The sequence below is a fragment of the Takifugu flavidus genome, chromosome 12, assembly GCF_003711565.1.
Source record: "Takifugu flavidus isolate HTHZ2018 chromosome 12, ASM371156v2, whole genome shotgun sequence".
In the NCBI taxonomy this organism is placed as follows: Eukaryota; Metazoa; Chordata; class Actinopteri; order Tetraodontiformes; family Tetraodontidae; genus Takifugu; species Takifugu flavidus.
Window position 1 is genome coordinate 11,023,127 of NC_079531.1, and position 16,525 is coordinate 11,039,651.

A 16,525-nucleotide genomic window follows, 5' to 3' on the forward strand; every position below is an offset into this window, starting at 1 on the left:
CTTTAACTTGAAAGTGTTGAAAACCAGAATAAAAGAGTCAGCGGCATTATGGCTGGAGCCTGATTTGAGTGGATAATTGGTTCCCTACGGAATGTTTTAACTGTGGCTACTAAAGGCTGCGATGTCAACATGGGTGGTTTGAGGAGCTAACCTGCGCTTGCTTCCCTCTCTGCTCCGCTTTGCTCCGAACAAGCCTCCCTCGCCGGTGTTACACCTAATGAGGCCGGGCAGATGCGGGCCAAGCTGTGCTCATCGTGTTCTCGGCACCGGTGTGACAGCAGACTGATTTCAGACCAGCTGCTAATGCTGCTGGTTGTAAACAAACCGGTGACAGCCAGCAGATCTGGGATCTGCCGAGACAGATGAGCAGCTGTCTTCTCGCAGACACGGGCGTGCACGCATGCACACATGTATGCATGCACACACATCCATGCACACTCTCTCTCTCTCGACCATAGTTGTGTTGTAGGAGAGACTTTGACCACCTAAACTTCCCGCTAATGATCAGAAAAGCTGTCAGCTTAGAGATTGTGTGTGTGTGTGTGTGTGTGTGCCTGTCTTATCTACACACTCCTCCTATCTGCAGTATCTGATGAACTTCAGACTGTAAAAGCAGCCCCCACCCAATAAAACCCCTTCCACTCCAAGAATCTTCTGATTAATCCTTTAATATTTTATATCTTTTCAATAATCTGTCTTTTCCTATTCATATGCTAACCTCAAAGGCGAGGGAGGTGTTCTGAGAAAACGGTGGCGGATCTTGATGAAATTCTTAAATCTGCTGGTCCCCCCCACGTCTCATTTTACCATCTGTTCGATGAGCAGTTTGTGTTTAAATCCACATTGCCCTTCATTCCCCTTAAGTTCTAGACTGACCATTTATTTATATTCCATGCTGAACTTGTTCTTTATTTCTATTTCAATTTGATCAGAAACTACAGATTGTCTACTTCATCACATTAAAATGAAATATATTCCACTCAACTACTTGCTGACTACCAGCTGCTGCAATTATTTGGGATATTGGCTCTAGTTTAGTTTAAACCAGCGAGGAGAGTAAACTCCTATAGAGGCGTTCGGTGTGCCTGTGCGGTGTTGTGGCCGGCTGGTTGTGGGATCTGGGGGTGGCTCCTGGGCTGCAGTAGGGTGGAACGGACCCGTTGGTCCTGCTTGCAGCTCCCTGGCTGCAGCATCCTCAGAGATCCAGGTGGACCTGCTCACTTGAGTGGGCCTGAGGAGTTTAGCTGCCTGCAGCATTAAAGTCTGAAAAAGTCCTGAAATACTCCCACACGGAGGTGACGGGAACTTCGCTGCATTACAGCGCATTAATTAACCACCGTGGAGCCCAACGGATGATAAGAATAATCGTACATCTAATGAAAGTGTTCTTCACTGCTCTGGTTCTTCAGGCCCAAAATAAGCTTTTTAGGCCCATCTTTCTTCTCCTCCTCTCAGCCTTTTGCCTCTGCCCTTCACTGCCTCATGCGAGCCTATTGATTTATTTGCCTTGCAAGTTCAATCAATTATCAGTCAATTTTCCCTGCAGGTTCCACACACACACACACACACACACGGTAGTATTTGCAAAGTGCAAACAGTTTTCTGAAAGAAGGGATGTTCCTCAAGTAAACATTTCAGTTATTGTTAACTTTGTCGAATATAGTGTTGTAGTCTTTTGAATGAGCGCGTCTATTAATTTTACTCATTTAAGATTGTTGTCTTTACAGATTTCGAGTGTGCTTGCTAAGTGCTTGCAATTGCTAAGTAATTAGCCCCTGTGCTGACTAAAGCGCTAACTAGTCGCAGATAAACCTGACCAGATACACCTAATTTTCCCAAGCTAGGGAGGAGTTTTGTGTTGTTTGTGTTAACCTATCCTGTTTTTTCTCTTGCTTTTACCAAGTAATTGCTGCTTCTGATGACTTGCTCCTCCAAAATAAAGTGGGGTGGCTGTCTAAGACAAGGGTCTTTGAGAGGTTTTGGGTGGAATAATGACAGCTGACGGTTGGTTGTGATGGACACAACATCTCAGCTCAATCTGAAGCTGCAGGACAAGGGGAGTGGGGGGATGGTGCAGAGTTCGTGATCCTTCCACTACAGGCTTCCTTTGAAAGTTGGCTGAAGATCTTAATTGCTGACCAAAGAGGTGCACATCTTCACTTCCCAACTGTCCAGGAGCAGTGATGTGAGTTGCGGTGACAAAAATTGGGGAAGCTAGCTGCACATTTTAATAGCATTTTGGCAGTGTCAGTGCATTCCATCTCAATTCCTTGAAAGAAATGGAGTGTTTTCAGAAGAGGTGAAGACCATCTTCCCTTGAATGATCACAGCAACTCAATTCGCTGAACTGAAGGGAAAATGTGATTTGAAGGGAGTTGGACTGAAAAAAAAATCAGGTCTTTGCTCTCGCCTCTCATCTTTGTTTCCACATACCTGAAAATCGGCATGTTTGTGAATATACACAACCAAAATAAGTTATTACTATAAATTTATATATTACTATATATTAAGTTATATCTCAAATCAGTGTCTTCCAGTTGCAATTTGCCCAGGTTTAGGCCAATAACTGGACACAGACAGCACCATTTTCACATTCGGCTAAGACTACAGAATGAAAATATTGGAAAAATGCCGATATATAGTGTGCTGAAGAACTGAGTGCTGAAGAGCTGCTCCAGGCAGCTGTGTGGGATACTGCAGCACCTCTTAACCAGAGCCTTCATCTTCAGAGGATCCAAGTGCTTTGGAAGAGATCCTGCCTGGTCCCGGTGCCAAAGAAGACCCATCCTGTAGCACTGAGTGACTACAGGCCAATAGCACTGACCTCCCACATTATGAAGGTCATGGAGCGGCTGGTGCTGTCACACCTCAGACCTCTGGTGAGCCCCTTTCAAGACCCTCTGCAGTTTGCCTATCAGCCCAAGGTGGGGGTTGATGACGCAGTGATATACCTGCTACAGAGGGCTTACTCCTCCTTGGACAGACTAAACACCACAGTGCGGGTCATGTTCTTCGACTTCTCTTCTGCCTTCAACACCATCCAGCCAAGACTGCTGAGGGCTAAGTTTGAGAACATGCAGATGGATGCTCCCCTTGTTTCTTGGATCAAGGACTACCTGACAAGTCGACCACAGTTTGTGAGACTGCGGAGCTGTGTGTCCGACCCCCTGACGAGCAACACAGGGGCTCCCCAAGGAACTGTGCTCTCCCCCTTTCTGTCCACCACCTACACAGCTGACTTCCAGTACCACTCTGAGACATGTCATCTCCAGAAGTACTCGGATGACACAGTCATAGTCGGGTGTGTGGAGAATGGACAGGAGGATGAATACAGGGACCTTGTGGAGAGTTTTGTCAGGTGGAGCAGGGAGAACCTTCTGCAGCTCAACGTGACCAAGACGAAGGAGATGGTGTTGGATTTCAGTAAAAGCAAGTCCCCTCCCTCCCCAGTCTGCATTAGTGGGAAAGAAGTGGAACTAGTCCCATCTTACAGGTTCCTGGGTGTTCAGCTGGACAATAAACTGGAGTGGTCCACAAACACCGATGCTGAAGGCCATGAGCAGACTCTATTTCCTCAGGAGACTCAGGTCCTTCAGTGTTTGCAGCAGGATGCTCCACATGTTCTATCATGTCATGGCTAGCACCATCTTCTTTCTGTAGTGTGCTGGGGTGCAGGCATTAAAGCTAAGGATGCCAACAGACTCAACAAACTCATTAAAAAGGCAGGGTCTGTTGTTGGCTGTAGACTGGCAAACTTGGACGAGGTGGTGAGGGACAGGATGGTGTTGAAACTGCGGACAATCAAGGAAACCCCCCCCCCCCCTCCATAACACAGTGGACAAACTGAGGAGCAGCTTCAGCAACAGACTCCTGCAGCCTCGCTGCTCTAAGGAACGGTACAGGAAGTCCTTCCTGCCGTCCGCTATCAGACTGTATAATTCACCCAAAACTACTCAACAATAACTGTGTAATGTTTATGTTGTAATTTTATTTCTATTTTATTCTATATTTATGTATATATGCTTATAATGCTTATAATATGTATATATTATATTATGTATACTGTATATTATATGTATATATGCTTATAACGTTCTAATCTTATTTGTATTTATTTATTCTGCTTCTATACTTTGTAAATACAAAACCTAGTCTACAGTTATATTAATCCACGTTAGGCTGCTACTACAATTCAATTTCTCTACAGGGATGAATAAAGTACATCTTGAATCTTGAATCTTGAATCTACATTTATTCAGACATAACAGCAGAACTTGAAGGGCCAATGAGCATATATTTAGATGATACAAGCTTTTTGGGCTTCGGTGTAGCATATTTCCACATGCATTAATTGATTAATCCCTTAAAAATCCTCTGTAAATGCATTAATTCCAGCATCCCCATCATATATCTAATTAGGTTTCAGTTGTTTTGATTGCACCAATTGTATCAAATGAATACTAATATAGATATACATTTTTCAGGTGAGCACTTTGATTAATAGTAAAGTTACAACATTATGGAGGACCTCGTGCCTTTAGCTGATTAATCCTACAGATTCACATAAAAAGTAGGATTCAGGGTGTACAAATTCAGATAAAGGTCAACCTTATGTAGTTACTGATGTATAACTTGTGTTTTTGACTTACTTTGCCACATAAAAAGGTCGACATCACGGAGACATTTTAATGTCTTTTTAGCGCCTCCAGTGGTTCCTCTCCACATGGAGAAGTGAACGTCTGAGCTCTTCACCCCCATCTCAGGCTTTATTGGGGAGCCACTTGTTTCCGTCATCGTATTCTTTCAGTTACTACTCACGCCTCATGACCATAGGCGAGAGTTGGAATATTGACTGATTGGCAAATTGAGAGCTTTCCCTTCCAGCTCAGCTCTCTCTCCCACCCCACAACCCTGCACGACGTCTGTCTGTCAATCTCTTCCCTCTTTCGCCCATCACTTCAGAACACGACCCCCGGGATACTCCGACAAATCTTCTCTGCCATGGAGCGAGTAATTCATCCTTTTCCAACAGCGAACCCTGCCCTCAAACTCAGAGGTGCTGATCCTCATCCCGGCAGCTTCACACTCAGCTACAAATGACTCCAGGGTGAGCTGGAGGTCGGTGTTTAATGAAACCAATAGGACTAACTTATCCACAGATATTGTGGACAGAATCCCAAGGTCACCGAAACCACCACTTTCCACTTCCTCTATACCTTCTATCAGGTGCCAGCCGGGCCGCTACTTTCAAATATTCACAGCAGGGGGGCAGCAACACGAGAGGTAATGTGATCTAGATGTGTTGCTAGTGCGTCAGAACACAAATGGTCACCAATGAACCGAACATCTTTGGACAACTGGAAGAAACTCCCACCGAGAAAATCCATGTCGAAATGGGAAAAAGCCAAAGAAACGCAGACATAAAAGAACCTGAATCCTGGGATCGAAGCTGGACACTTTATGAACAGCTTTGCCTAGCTCGAAACCACTGAATACTTCCTGGGAGTGATTATGTTTTATTTGTACCGGCTTTATGTTGGAAATCTCTGCCGCTGCAGGATGGTTGTCTGGACTGGTTCGGAGAAGATGGAGTGTTCAACATGATTGGAGTGGAGGGAATATACATGCCGCCTGCTTATGACTTGTACACGTGGCACGGTGTTCTGTGTTTACTTTAATTAGCCAACACAGCAGGTTGTGTGCACTCAAGAGATTTGGACACAGAGATAATTATTTATAAAAGGAAAGAACCTGTCATGATGAAGAAGAGGCAGAAGAAATAGGACCACAGGCACAAAAACACACTACTTTTATAGGGATCCCTCTCCCTCATCCGCAGGTGCCACATATACAGTAACATCATTAACAGTGATGGTGAGACTGATGATTAGATTCACAACATCTACAAAGATCCAACACCTGCTGTGAGAGTTAAAATGTCGCCTACGTTAGGTTGCATATTGGCTTTGTTCTTGAATATGAAGAGCGGAGGGTTAAATAATAAATCATTGTGTCGCTGGGAGCGTTATTGTATGGGGAGGTGTTGGACTATCAAAATTGCTCCCCCTATTGATAAAAGTACAGAAAAAACCACAAAAGAACATGTTTTTTAGGGAAACGTTTGCAGGAATAGATGTGGACACACCTAAGGTGAAAACAGTGGTAGCAAAATTCAACAAGGAAGCAGAGTTTGGCTTCAGCTCTCCCTCAGATGTCAACGAGAGATTTAAGATTTGCATTTATATATATATTCATTTTTACATACCTCATTTGCTTTTAGACTTTGTCACATTTAGCTTCATGTGAGTAACTTAGTTGTCTCCATTAGCGATAGCTGAGACAACTAGGTTAGCTTGTACAGTAGGAGCGTGAAGAGTCTCAACTCCCACCATCTTAGTTACAACTGGAGAAACCCTTCAGGATAAGAGACAAAACATCTTCCACTTTCTTTCCACGCTCCAGTTGACTCTCAGCTAGACCTTAATAGCTACACAACTGACTCATCAATCACTTTTCTGAATCTGCATCACTTAATGGAGTGCCTGATTTAGCCCCTGACTAAATGTCTGCCACCACGCTGGAATGTTTACGTGGCCACTCAGCCTGAGAAAAGTCACTTCAGCCCTTTTACTACAGACGCAGCTCGGAGATGTAAAAGGAACAGTCAGAAAGCGTCTTTGATGGAACATATTATCCTCAAATTGGCAGCGTTTAGATACTTTTCCTACTTTTGCTCTCCCGACATGCCCGTCTGACAATGACTCCTCAACAGGGAGAATGGTCAGTTCTGACGATATGACAGATGGCCAGAGGAGACACCCACCGCACGACGGCCATAATCAGAGCAGCCCACATGTAGTTAGCAGCAAGAAACGGGGTCACCATTGTTGCAGAACGCAACATCTGAGTCATATCAGAGATTCAAAGCAGGTTTTCTGTTTCGCTGGAAATGCTTTGTGACTCAGTCCCCCATTACATATGCTGCTTAACCCTCCCCCCAGCCTGATGCTGCCTCTGCCTGTTAGTCTCAGCATTGGCTTGTCTTTAACATATCTGTACCTCTAATCTTTTAGGAAAGTGGAGATTAAACAGTTGTAACAATGGAGAGAAACTAGAATCATTATTGAATTCAGCAATTGATTTTTTACGCCCCCAGTGATGATCCACTCAGTCTGCAATGTCCGTTTGGATTTTCAGACAGGAACATGACGCCATTTATGCCTCTCAACTCTCCGATCCTCCAAATACTTATAGTATTATAATGAAATCCTCTAGACATCCACATGTTCTCTCAGATCCTCATTCAGATGCGAAAAGCTTTCGTCTAAAGTCACTTCGGATGAAAAGGTCGCCGAGAGGCTGAACTTCGTGTCCGCTTTGCTTCCATAACTGAAGCGATTCACACAATCTTTAAATTGGATGACCATCTGTTGACATTACCCACCATATACTGCTTCGATTAGAGTACTATAGCATCACAACAATGTAGCACTGAGGGTCAGTAAGTTCCTCCAGGACACAAGTTTAAAAACCAACATCCCGATCCCTCGATGATCCGAGCACCCGATGAGCTGGTATCAAGGTTGTAAGAAAACCTTTATGTTTTTTCCATGCATCACATCATAAAGTTTAATCCGCACAAAGGATTTCATTTAAGTGAGAAGCGAAGCAGCAAGGAGAAAACAGACCCTAACAGAACCTATGCTTGCATGTTGCTATGCAAGTAATGGTAATAACGGTGATTTTAAAAAAGCGAAACTGGTGAGATATCATAGTGTGATCCCTATATAACAGAATGATCCCGCTCTGATTCAGCAGACGGACACCTGCTCTTCAAGAAAACAGCTGAGAGCGTGGCTATTTGAGCAAAGAAGCTTTGCCACCCGGGCAGCGCAGGCATAAAACAGAGAGACCACAGGCTGGCAGACATCATTATCTCTCTCAGCAGTTCCCTACACGCTGCTGCAGGGCTGGACTGACTCGGGGTGGGAGTCTCAGGAACGCATACAAAGAACAACAACAAAACAAGAGTGGCAAAGTTTGCAAATCAACAGCGTGGCGGCTGTACGGCCTAATCGCCATTCAAAGCAAACCCACAGAAAGAGAACAAAAGCTGGAGTTAGAAAGAGGTGCTGCGGCACTGGCCACTGCAGCGCCAGGCTCTGCGCAAATCTGCGGCCCAGTTTCTCCAACAAAGGGTGTTTAAACTTACAAAGGAGCTCACCTCCGGTGATGATATCCAGGAAGTGAAAGGCGGAATGCTTCACTTCCATAAGGCTCAGAGGATTAGCGCAAACAAATGGCTCTCCTCTAATGCAAACAGACAGAGGAAGTAAGGCACGCCCGTCCGTCTGGTTTAGCTTCCAGGTGCAGGAGACAGATGGATTTGATGAAATGTGTCCGAAGCCCTGACGCGCGACGCAATAATTGATAAAGATACAAGAGTTTTCCATCAGCACGGCGCTGTCGTCGCACTGAGACGCGGAGAGCGTCTCCATCCATCACAGCGCAGTGACAGGTTCTGATGAGGAACCCCACGTTCGTTTCCACCGCGGTTCTCACCGTAACGCAGGCTGAGACCCAACGTGGGTCCGCATTCGGAACACGGCCCGTTTCCCTTCGAAAGATGCGTTTTTGACACAGAGAAACACCACAGATGTTCAGACGATCGCTGGCCCCATTGACCGTTGGTTGGTCCTTACCTGAGGGGTTGAGCAGCCTCCAGGTGATGGCAGGTTCTGGTCTGCCGCTGGCAAAGCAGGTGAGCGTCACGTTGCTGCCTTCGTTGACTATGATGTCCTCTGACACTTTATAGATGCTGGCTGGAACTGCAGGCACAAGAAACACCACACCAGTGTTAAAGCAACCTTTATACAAAGACTCAGACTCGGGGGGCTGTTCATCGGTCCATTTCGGGGGGTATTTTGACTAGTTCTGCGTCTGAGATGCGATGTTGGAGTGCATTTAAATTCGAAAACATCCCGGCCTTGATTTCCTCAGTGGAAGATGGACAGGAGAAAAGGTTTGCAGAACATTTTCTTTACCGTCTGCAGCACTCAGAGGTACTTAACTCTAAACTTTCCTAAACCAGGATCCAAATAAGCTGTTTAATCTCCTGCCCCAGGACCAAAACACAGGATAACGGATTGCTTTTGCAGTCTTATGGGGACCCAGCAGATGCTTGGCACTGATTTGATTTCAGATACCCCCCCCCACCACCCCGAAAAAAACCCCAAACAAACACAAAATCCTACAGTCAAATTATCCTTTTTTTGTGTGTGTATGTGTGTGTGTGTGTATCGATGAAAACGATATTGAAGCATTTCATTTTGCAAATTAAATGATCATCTGGCCCCATGATTGCATCCACTCTGCACGCCTGCTGCCCCCCAAACACACACACACACACACACACACACACACACACACACACTCACTAACAGGAAGCTACAGAGGACTCAGATGAATTAGAAAGGTGCAGTTTGATTTAAAGGGAGTCAGCAGCAAAGATGCAATCAATCATGATGGATGGAGGACATATATCACTGTATTCACAAACTGAAGGTGTTGGGATAGTGATCAATGACTTTAAAAAGTCAGGATATCTGTTGCAGCATGCATCTTTGCAAAAATTCATCCACGGCGCCAGCAGCAACATGACACCCGCATCAGTTCATAAACTACGTTCCGCTCTGATAGAAGGAGATTTATGGACTGTGGTCAACTTAGTCAGCATTACGTGAACTCCTTCAGAGTAACAGATGATTCCCTGCTGCTACAACCACACTTTTGTTTTTCCCCCTACGATTTTTGGTCATTTAGCACCCTGATACCTTTATCCACAGCTGTCATTTGGCTAAATGCTAAAAGCTAAAAAAAAACCATGATAATGAATATCAGTACCCAGGCTTAATATTGGTTATGGTGCCATATTTATCCATGAATGTGGGAAGATAAACTTTCTTTTACTCAGAGTAAATTTGGCATATGGTTATTAGGAGCAGATCTACCTGCAAAGACAGGGGTAACAACTGTCAGACTAGTAGGGCGGCGTTGGCATGCTGCAATGTTGGTGACATTTTTGAAATTAAATTGCTCGTGAGCTTCTGACGGCTCGAAACATTTCAAAATACGGCAAAATTCGGCAGCAAGGGAGGATTTTCTGGGATTTCTGTCACACAAGTCACCTTTTCTGTGGCTGAGGCACCCCCGGGTTTTCCTCTACTGCTGCCAGATTTAACTCATCGTGTGCACGCGTGGTCCCGATGGCCCCCATTTTACCCCTTTAATAATTTCATCATAATTTTCTCAGCGTCTCCCTGCAAGCTTAGTCAAATATTTTTAATTTCATTCGCCAACATTTGTTAGCGCATCCCACCGACTTGAGTGCAGTGTTCCTGTTGGGAAAGAGAAGAACTGGACTGTGGGATTTCATTTCTGATCTAAATCTGCGACAAAATAAAGCTCCCCTGTTCCTTGACATCAGCCCTGTTTTTCAGCAAAGCCATCGGGTTTTGTCCCGTTCAGATTGTTTTTGTAGCGAGGTTATTACTGAGGCTTTGAATCGCTCTCTCACACACACACACAGACACACACACACCTCTAACGACAACTGACAAGACGTTCACGGAGGTGCCAACCTGAATTTGAGGTTTTTAAATGAAGTATACAGTTATTGCCGTATTCAAATGACCAACCGAATGAAAGTGTCATTTCCAGATATGGAGAATGGAGGGCGGCGTGGTGGGTGGGTGGGTGGGGGGGAGCAAAGGCACTCCATTCGGTTGACAAAGGATATAATTGCCCCTCTTTGAAGCAACAAAAGCAAGGTAGGGGAAGTTGATTGTGTGAGTGGAATTAATTCCAAAGAAAGAGCAGTGGTTGAATGTGTTAAGCCCGTCGCCTCTATTGGCGGAGGGTACATGTGGAGAAAAGTGAAAGAACCGAGTGTGACATTTCAACCATACAATGTCCAGCTGTCAGGGTGGGGCCAACGGGACAGGAGAAAGAAGAGAATTGTATTCTTAGTCATAGGTCAAGCCTGGAGGAGCGGTGCAGGAAAGGGCAGCGCTTTCATGTGCACTTCACCTCCGCATCTGCACGATGGATGAATTCCACAGAGATACTCTCTGCTAATGTTTTCCTTACGGCTGCAATCTTCTGAGTTATAGTATAATTCACGGCAGCGCCTGCAGCCAAAAACATTGATATCTCCTGTCATGATATGTATGGAAGGAAGTGCATGCGCTCTTGCCTGCGCACACACACCCACACCCCCACACACACACGCACACCTCTGCGCCATAGAGGATATATTCACTGATATGTCTCCTTTTAATTTTCACACTCAAATATCAATCGTTCGGATTGGCTCCAAACGCCCGTACCTGCAGCAGATAAATGCATTTTCTTTGTCAGCCCCAAAATGAAACAAAATAAATAAAGACGCACTAACACAACTCTGTTGCTCAACTGGGAGTCGACAGCAATGGCAGCTATGAAACAGACATGAAACAGAATAAACACCCAGTGTGAGGGGTTTAGGTAGGCTGGAAAGGCCCAGAGCCATGTATGGGGAAGGAAAAATCTGATAAATGATGGAGTTTGAGGAAGAATCTGGTGTCAGTGTCCAGCAACGTGGCTGGAATCACCTCTGAACTGTCCTAGTTGAGGTTTAATTGTAACATTAGACAATGTGTTTTTCCAAAGCAAACATGTAATTACAGATTGAGTGAATTCTGACAACCCCTAAACACACATAATAAAGGTTTCTAACTTTGTTCTATGTCTTAAAAATATTAATATGACATGTTTATATGAAACTGAGACAAAGTAAAAGAGACATTTTTGCAAATACAAACTGATTAAACTTATTAGTAGTAGCTTTTAAAGTAAAGTGATGAAATTCTTACAAACAGGTGCTGGTTGACAGTATAATTTAATTCTGCGATAACAATAACTGTATTAGGTAGCAATATACATATTTATAAAGTTGAGCTATGCTGAAGGCTATAAAATCAGCTGGTTAGTTTTGTTTTAGAGTCAAGATACATAATTAAACTGATTTCTTATTGACCTTGCTTTCAACCTTATTTTAATCTTCAAAGAAAGCGAAAAAGGAAGAGAAGGGCCGAGTAATTAGATGAAGTTTGTGGGAAAAACAAGCCATGGAGCTGCCGGCACTTCCACAGAGTATATGACAATTCAGCATTGATCGTAGCTGAAACCTTTAGAGGATACATAATTAACCATTCAATGTCTCTTCACCACTGGTTAAGATGATGTAAATGTTCTCAAGATTTCACAGCAGCACAAAGAGAAGAGACGCATAATAAACAGAGAAAATAAAAGATTAATATGAAGACGCAAAGGGAATACGATACGCTGTACGTCTAAATAAAGAGTTGGCTGGTTCTTTAACAAGGCATTCAACGGGCACAGTAAAATTTAACTACATACTGGACAATTTAAGGAGGAACTGGTGCCAGGCATCAGGAATTGTGCGACCCCTCAGCTTAGCACAGGAGGAAACCATTAGTAAAGACCCGTGGAGTCACCAATTATAGTTTCTGTCACCTCTAAATTGGTTGTCGCCCAATGGTGACGATCCTAAAGTCAGCAATAAAACAAATCAGGTAGTCAAGTATTCCCTTTGCCACCAAATCCTCCCTGAAAATGGTGAAAAAGCAGCTCTGTGTCCCCGACTGTGCAGCACATCCAATTTCATGCAGAGGCCAGAGTTGACCAAGCGTTGTAAATGTAAGATTAAAGGGTTACCTGCATTTTCAAAGATGTAGTTTTGCCTTTCCCTGCAGTGGCGTTTATGCATCCAGATATGTTCAAGGAAATAAGTCTGCCTACATGGGGTCTGACTGCAGAGATCCAGACTACAGCACCTCTGCAGCACACCAAACTTTATTGGTACATTACAGTTCAGTAAGGAGGATTTGGAAAGGTGTTTTTCAAAATAAGCCTGATTCCACAGCTGAGGAACGTAAGGAACGCTCCACTCATGAAGATTTATCAAGTAATATGGCAGCAAGTGCAGGACTGTGGTGATATGAAACCACTGAAAGATAATCAGGAGAGCTTTTAGCTTTTACTGCTGTTCCAGTTGATATCTGTCAATTACCTTAAAAAGAGCCTGTCCTGTCTAATCCAAAGGTGTTATCTCAGCTAGCAGAGGTGCTGTAGCCTGCAGAATTGAGCCCAGCTGCTTCACTAATGCAGCTTTGGCTATTCTTCATTTTTAAAACGAACCCCTTAATCAAAAAGCAAACAGCAGACGAACGTTGGCGCCTGCATGGAGCCGCTGATAAAGAAGCATCCTGTCTGACCCACTGAAACCAGTCTATTAAATCACTAGCCCACCATAACAAGGTCCCGATCTTCTCCTTTTCACTCAAACCAGCTCATTAGTCCTAGGTAACATCCTTTTTGCACATGTGCTGGAGAAGTTTGAGTGTCTCTGAATAACCAGCGATTTTACTCTAATTACAGAGTGAAAATCCTTTTTTTTCACGACCAAAAGTAAGTTTCAGCTGGGTAACATCGCTCGATCCATCTCAATTGCTTTCACCCCTGACATTTGAGCACGTGTGCATGTCCACAGAGGCAACACAATCATATTGATGTTGCTACTTCATGCAGATGACACAACATATTTGTAATGCATGAGGTGCAAACACTCGCACCCCTGGTCCCATTAATGCATGTTAAATGGCAGGAAGCACCAGCCTGATTGGAGCTGCAGGTCTGACAGAGGTGACCGTGAGTGTGTGTGTGTGTGTGTGTGTGCGTGAGAGAGATTCAGGGTCCGCCAGCTGCACCTTCACACACGTGAGACAAATGGAAGCAACTGGTGTCAAAGAGCGTTTCCATAAAATTCCATTACCATCATTTCGATGCAGACGTTGGGTGTAATTCCCTGAGCAAGGCACTGTGTTGCTATGGCAGCGCGGGAAAAGGAAACATCAGCGCAAAGCCTCGGCTGTTTGTGTGTGCTCTAAGTGTTGGTCCAGACTTTTGGCCTGGGGATTTTGTGGTGCAGCCATTAAATGTTATCCTGAGATGGCTCAAAGGTTCTTTATGCAAGACTGCCGACTCTTGCTGATGCTAATGACAAACTAACAGTGGGATCGATACCTGTGACACACACACACACACACACACACACACACACACACACACACCACACACACACACACACACATTTATGGATTACCTGCCGAAATACAATAAAACTTTAAGAAAATCTTAAATGACTTGCAGTACATTATCAATGCTTTATGTCTCCACAGATCATTTTGTGCTAATTTGTTAGAAAATCCATAGTTCTGGTAATTAAATTATAAATTTACTTCAATTTCCATCTGTCTCTGTGGTTAAATCCCAACAAATCGCCATCCTCAGATCTTGACACTGTCGCTTTAATTATTTGCGTGCGGCACTGCACAGAAGACAGCTGTTATAGAAGAGTGTGTGAGACTGGGAGGGTAACTGGGATGAGGGGCCTTCGCAGCCGCAGCACACACACACACACACACACACACACACACACACACACACACACACACACACACGGAGCTCCGGAGTTTATGGGGCACAAATGTGAAAATAAAGACCTGCTGTCAAGTCGGCTCTGCCTGAGTGCAGAGTACCGGTGAGCTGTCTCTCTCTCTCACACACACACACACACACACACACACACACGGGATCCCTGAATGTCAACAGCTCTGTGTCCAGTTTCTTTTCCCCTTATAACAAACGGTGATTTAAATAGTCATTAAATGCACATTTATGTCTTTTACACCACACCTCCGCACCCGGTGTCCCTCCCGTCCCGGTGTCCATCCCATCCCGGTGTCCCTCCCACCCCGCCGTCGCGCCGTCTGTTTCCGCTGCACCCTTTGCGTTCAGGCCTCCTCCGTCAGACCCCTCGCTGTTTCCTTGCTTTGCCTGGCGCTGCAGTCCAATGAGCAGGTGGCAACTTTCTGCAGAGTTTTGCTGCTCGGAGTGACGATGGGAAATCCATATGTGGAAGTGTGGCGAACAAAGCTGATGACCACGGCCTGTCAGAGGCCCAACCGGAACACAAACCCAAAACAATCTCGTCCCATCTGCAGCTGCACCATCAAGCGCCGACGCTGATTTCTCACATCAGCCTGTGATGAAGAGTCATGAATATGAAGCAAAAAAACCCCAACATTTTTCTCCTCATTAGTGAGATGAGGTTTCCAACCTGCTCTTTTATTAGTGCAGGACGTTGTTGAATCTTCAAACAATGTCACACAATAATGTCTCAATTTTTTACTTGTTATTGAGCATGTTAAAGAAAATGACATTTGTCCAGGACCCATTATGTAAAGCAAAATGGAATCTTTTTTAAATCCGCTTTTGGTGATAAAATGATTTTCAGCCCTCCGTTTCAACACAATCAATGAACGCAGACGTGCAGTTTCATTACATATAGTTTGGCAATATTATTGATAACAGTGATCAGATAAGGCCTAAGCAGTTTCTCCCCCTCATCATCGAGAGGCAATTAAAGAAAACTAATCAAGGACCAGATCCAATCACATCTAGAAGAGGATTAAACTGCATTTCTGAGAAAAAAAAGTCATTAAGTGGATTTTTTAAGCGTTTGTACCAGAATGCACAAGAGTGGTCTAAAACAGTTTGGGTTTTGACTGTAGTTTTTACAGTAATGACTTTTTCAGCAAGGTCTTGCACAAAACCTTTTGGTTTTTATTGGGTTTATTTGGTTGTATTTGGTTTTTACATCAGAAACAAGCTGAAGTGCTGAGTTCCGGATTCTGGTAACGTATTGCGTCACTTCCTGTCTTCTCAATAGTTCGTTGGTTGCACTGTGCACGGTGTGTTGTATTCACTTTACTTAAAATTGAACACTTGGGACATTCTAGTCACCTGATAACAGTGAGAAATAACCCATATTAAACAAATACAGGGCTCTGCCAATTATCAGCGTTAGCGTGGCCTCACCATCTGTTTCCCCTGGAGTCTTTGTCTGATCAGCGTGTGAAATGTTTAGCTTTCAGATAATGCTGTAGCTAAGTTTAAGGAAGCAATCCCTGCGTTGATCCCAGGACCACTGTGTGTTTCCCCAGGGATCAGTCATTATAATCTTAGCCCTGCTGAGGTCGACTCTATTGCTGAAGGTGCAGCAACCTCACTGAGAATCACGCTTGATTCTGTTGCCCCCCTGAAAAAGAAAATAGTAACTCAGAGGAGGTGTGCTCCCTGGTATAATTCACATATCAGCGCGCAGACTAGAAAGGAAGTGGCATTCTTGTAATATTGACAGTTATCATGTAGCCTGGACAGACTGTCTATAAGTTTACAAAAAGGCCCTCTGCAAGGCTAGAACAACTTATTTTTCTTCTTTAATTGAGGAAAATAAGAGCAACCCCAGGTTTCTTTTCAGCACTGTGGCCAAATTAACCAAGAGTCACAGTGTTTTAGATCCGCGTATCCCTTCTTCCCTTAGTGGTGAAGACTTCATGAG

General features: G+C 44.3%; 1 protein-coding gene across 4 annotated transcripts in view; it reads right to left on the reverse strand.

The window, feature by feature from the left end:
- lsamp (limbic system associated membrane protein) overlaps positions 1-16,525 on the reverse strand; it is a 272,640-nt gene that overhangs the window by 16,494 nt on the left and 239,621 nt on the right. For all 4 annotated transcript variants that reach the window (XM_057050598.1, XM_057050596.1, XM_057050597.1 and 1 more), the window contains one exon: positions 8,703-8,828. In XM_057050598.1, coding sequence (XP_056906578.1) covers positions 8,703-8,828 — 126 coding nt within the window. The remainder of the gene's footprint in view (positions 1-8,702; positions 8,829-16,525) is intronic.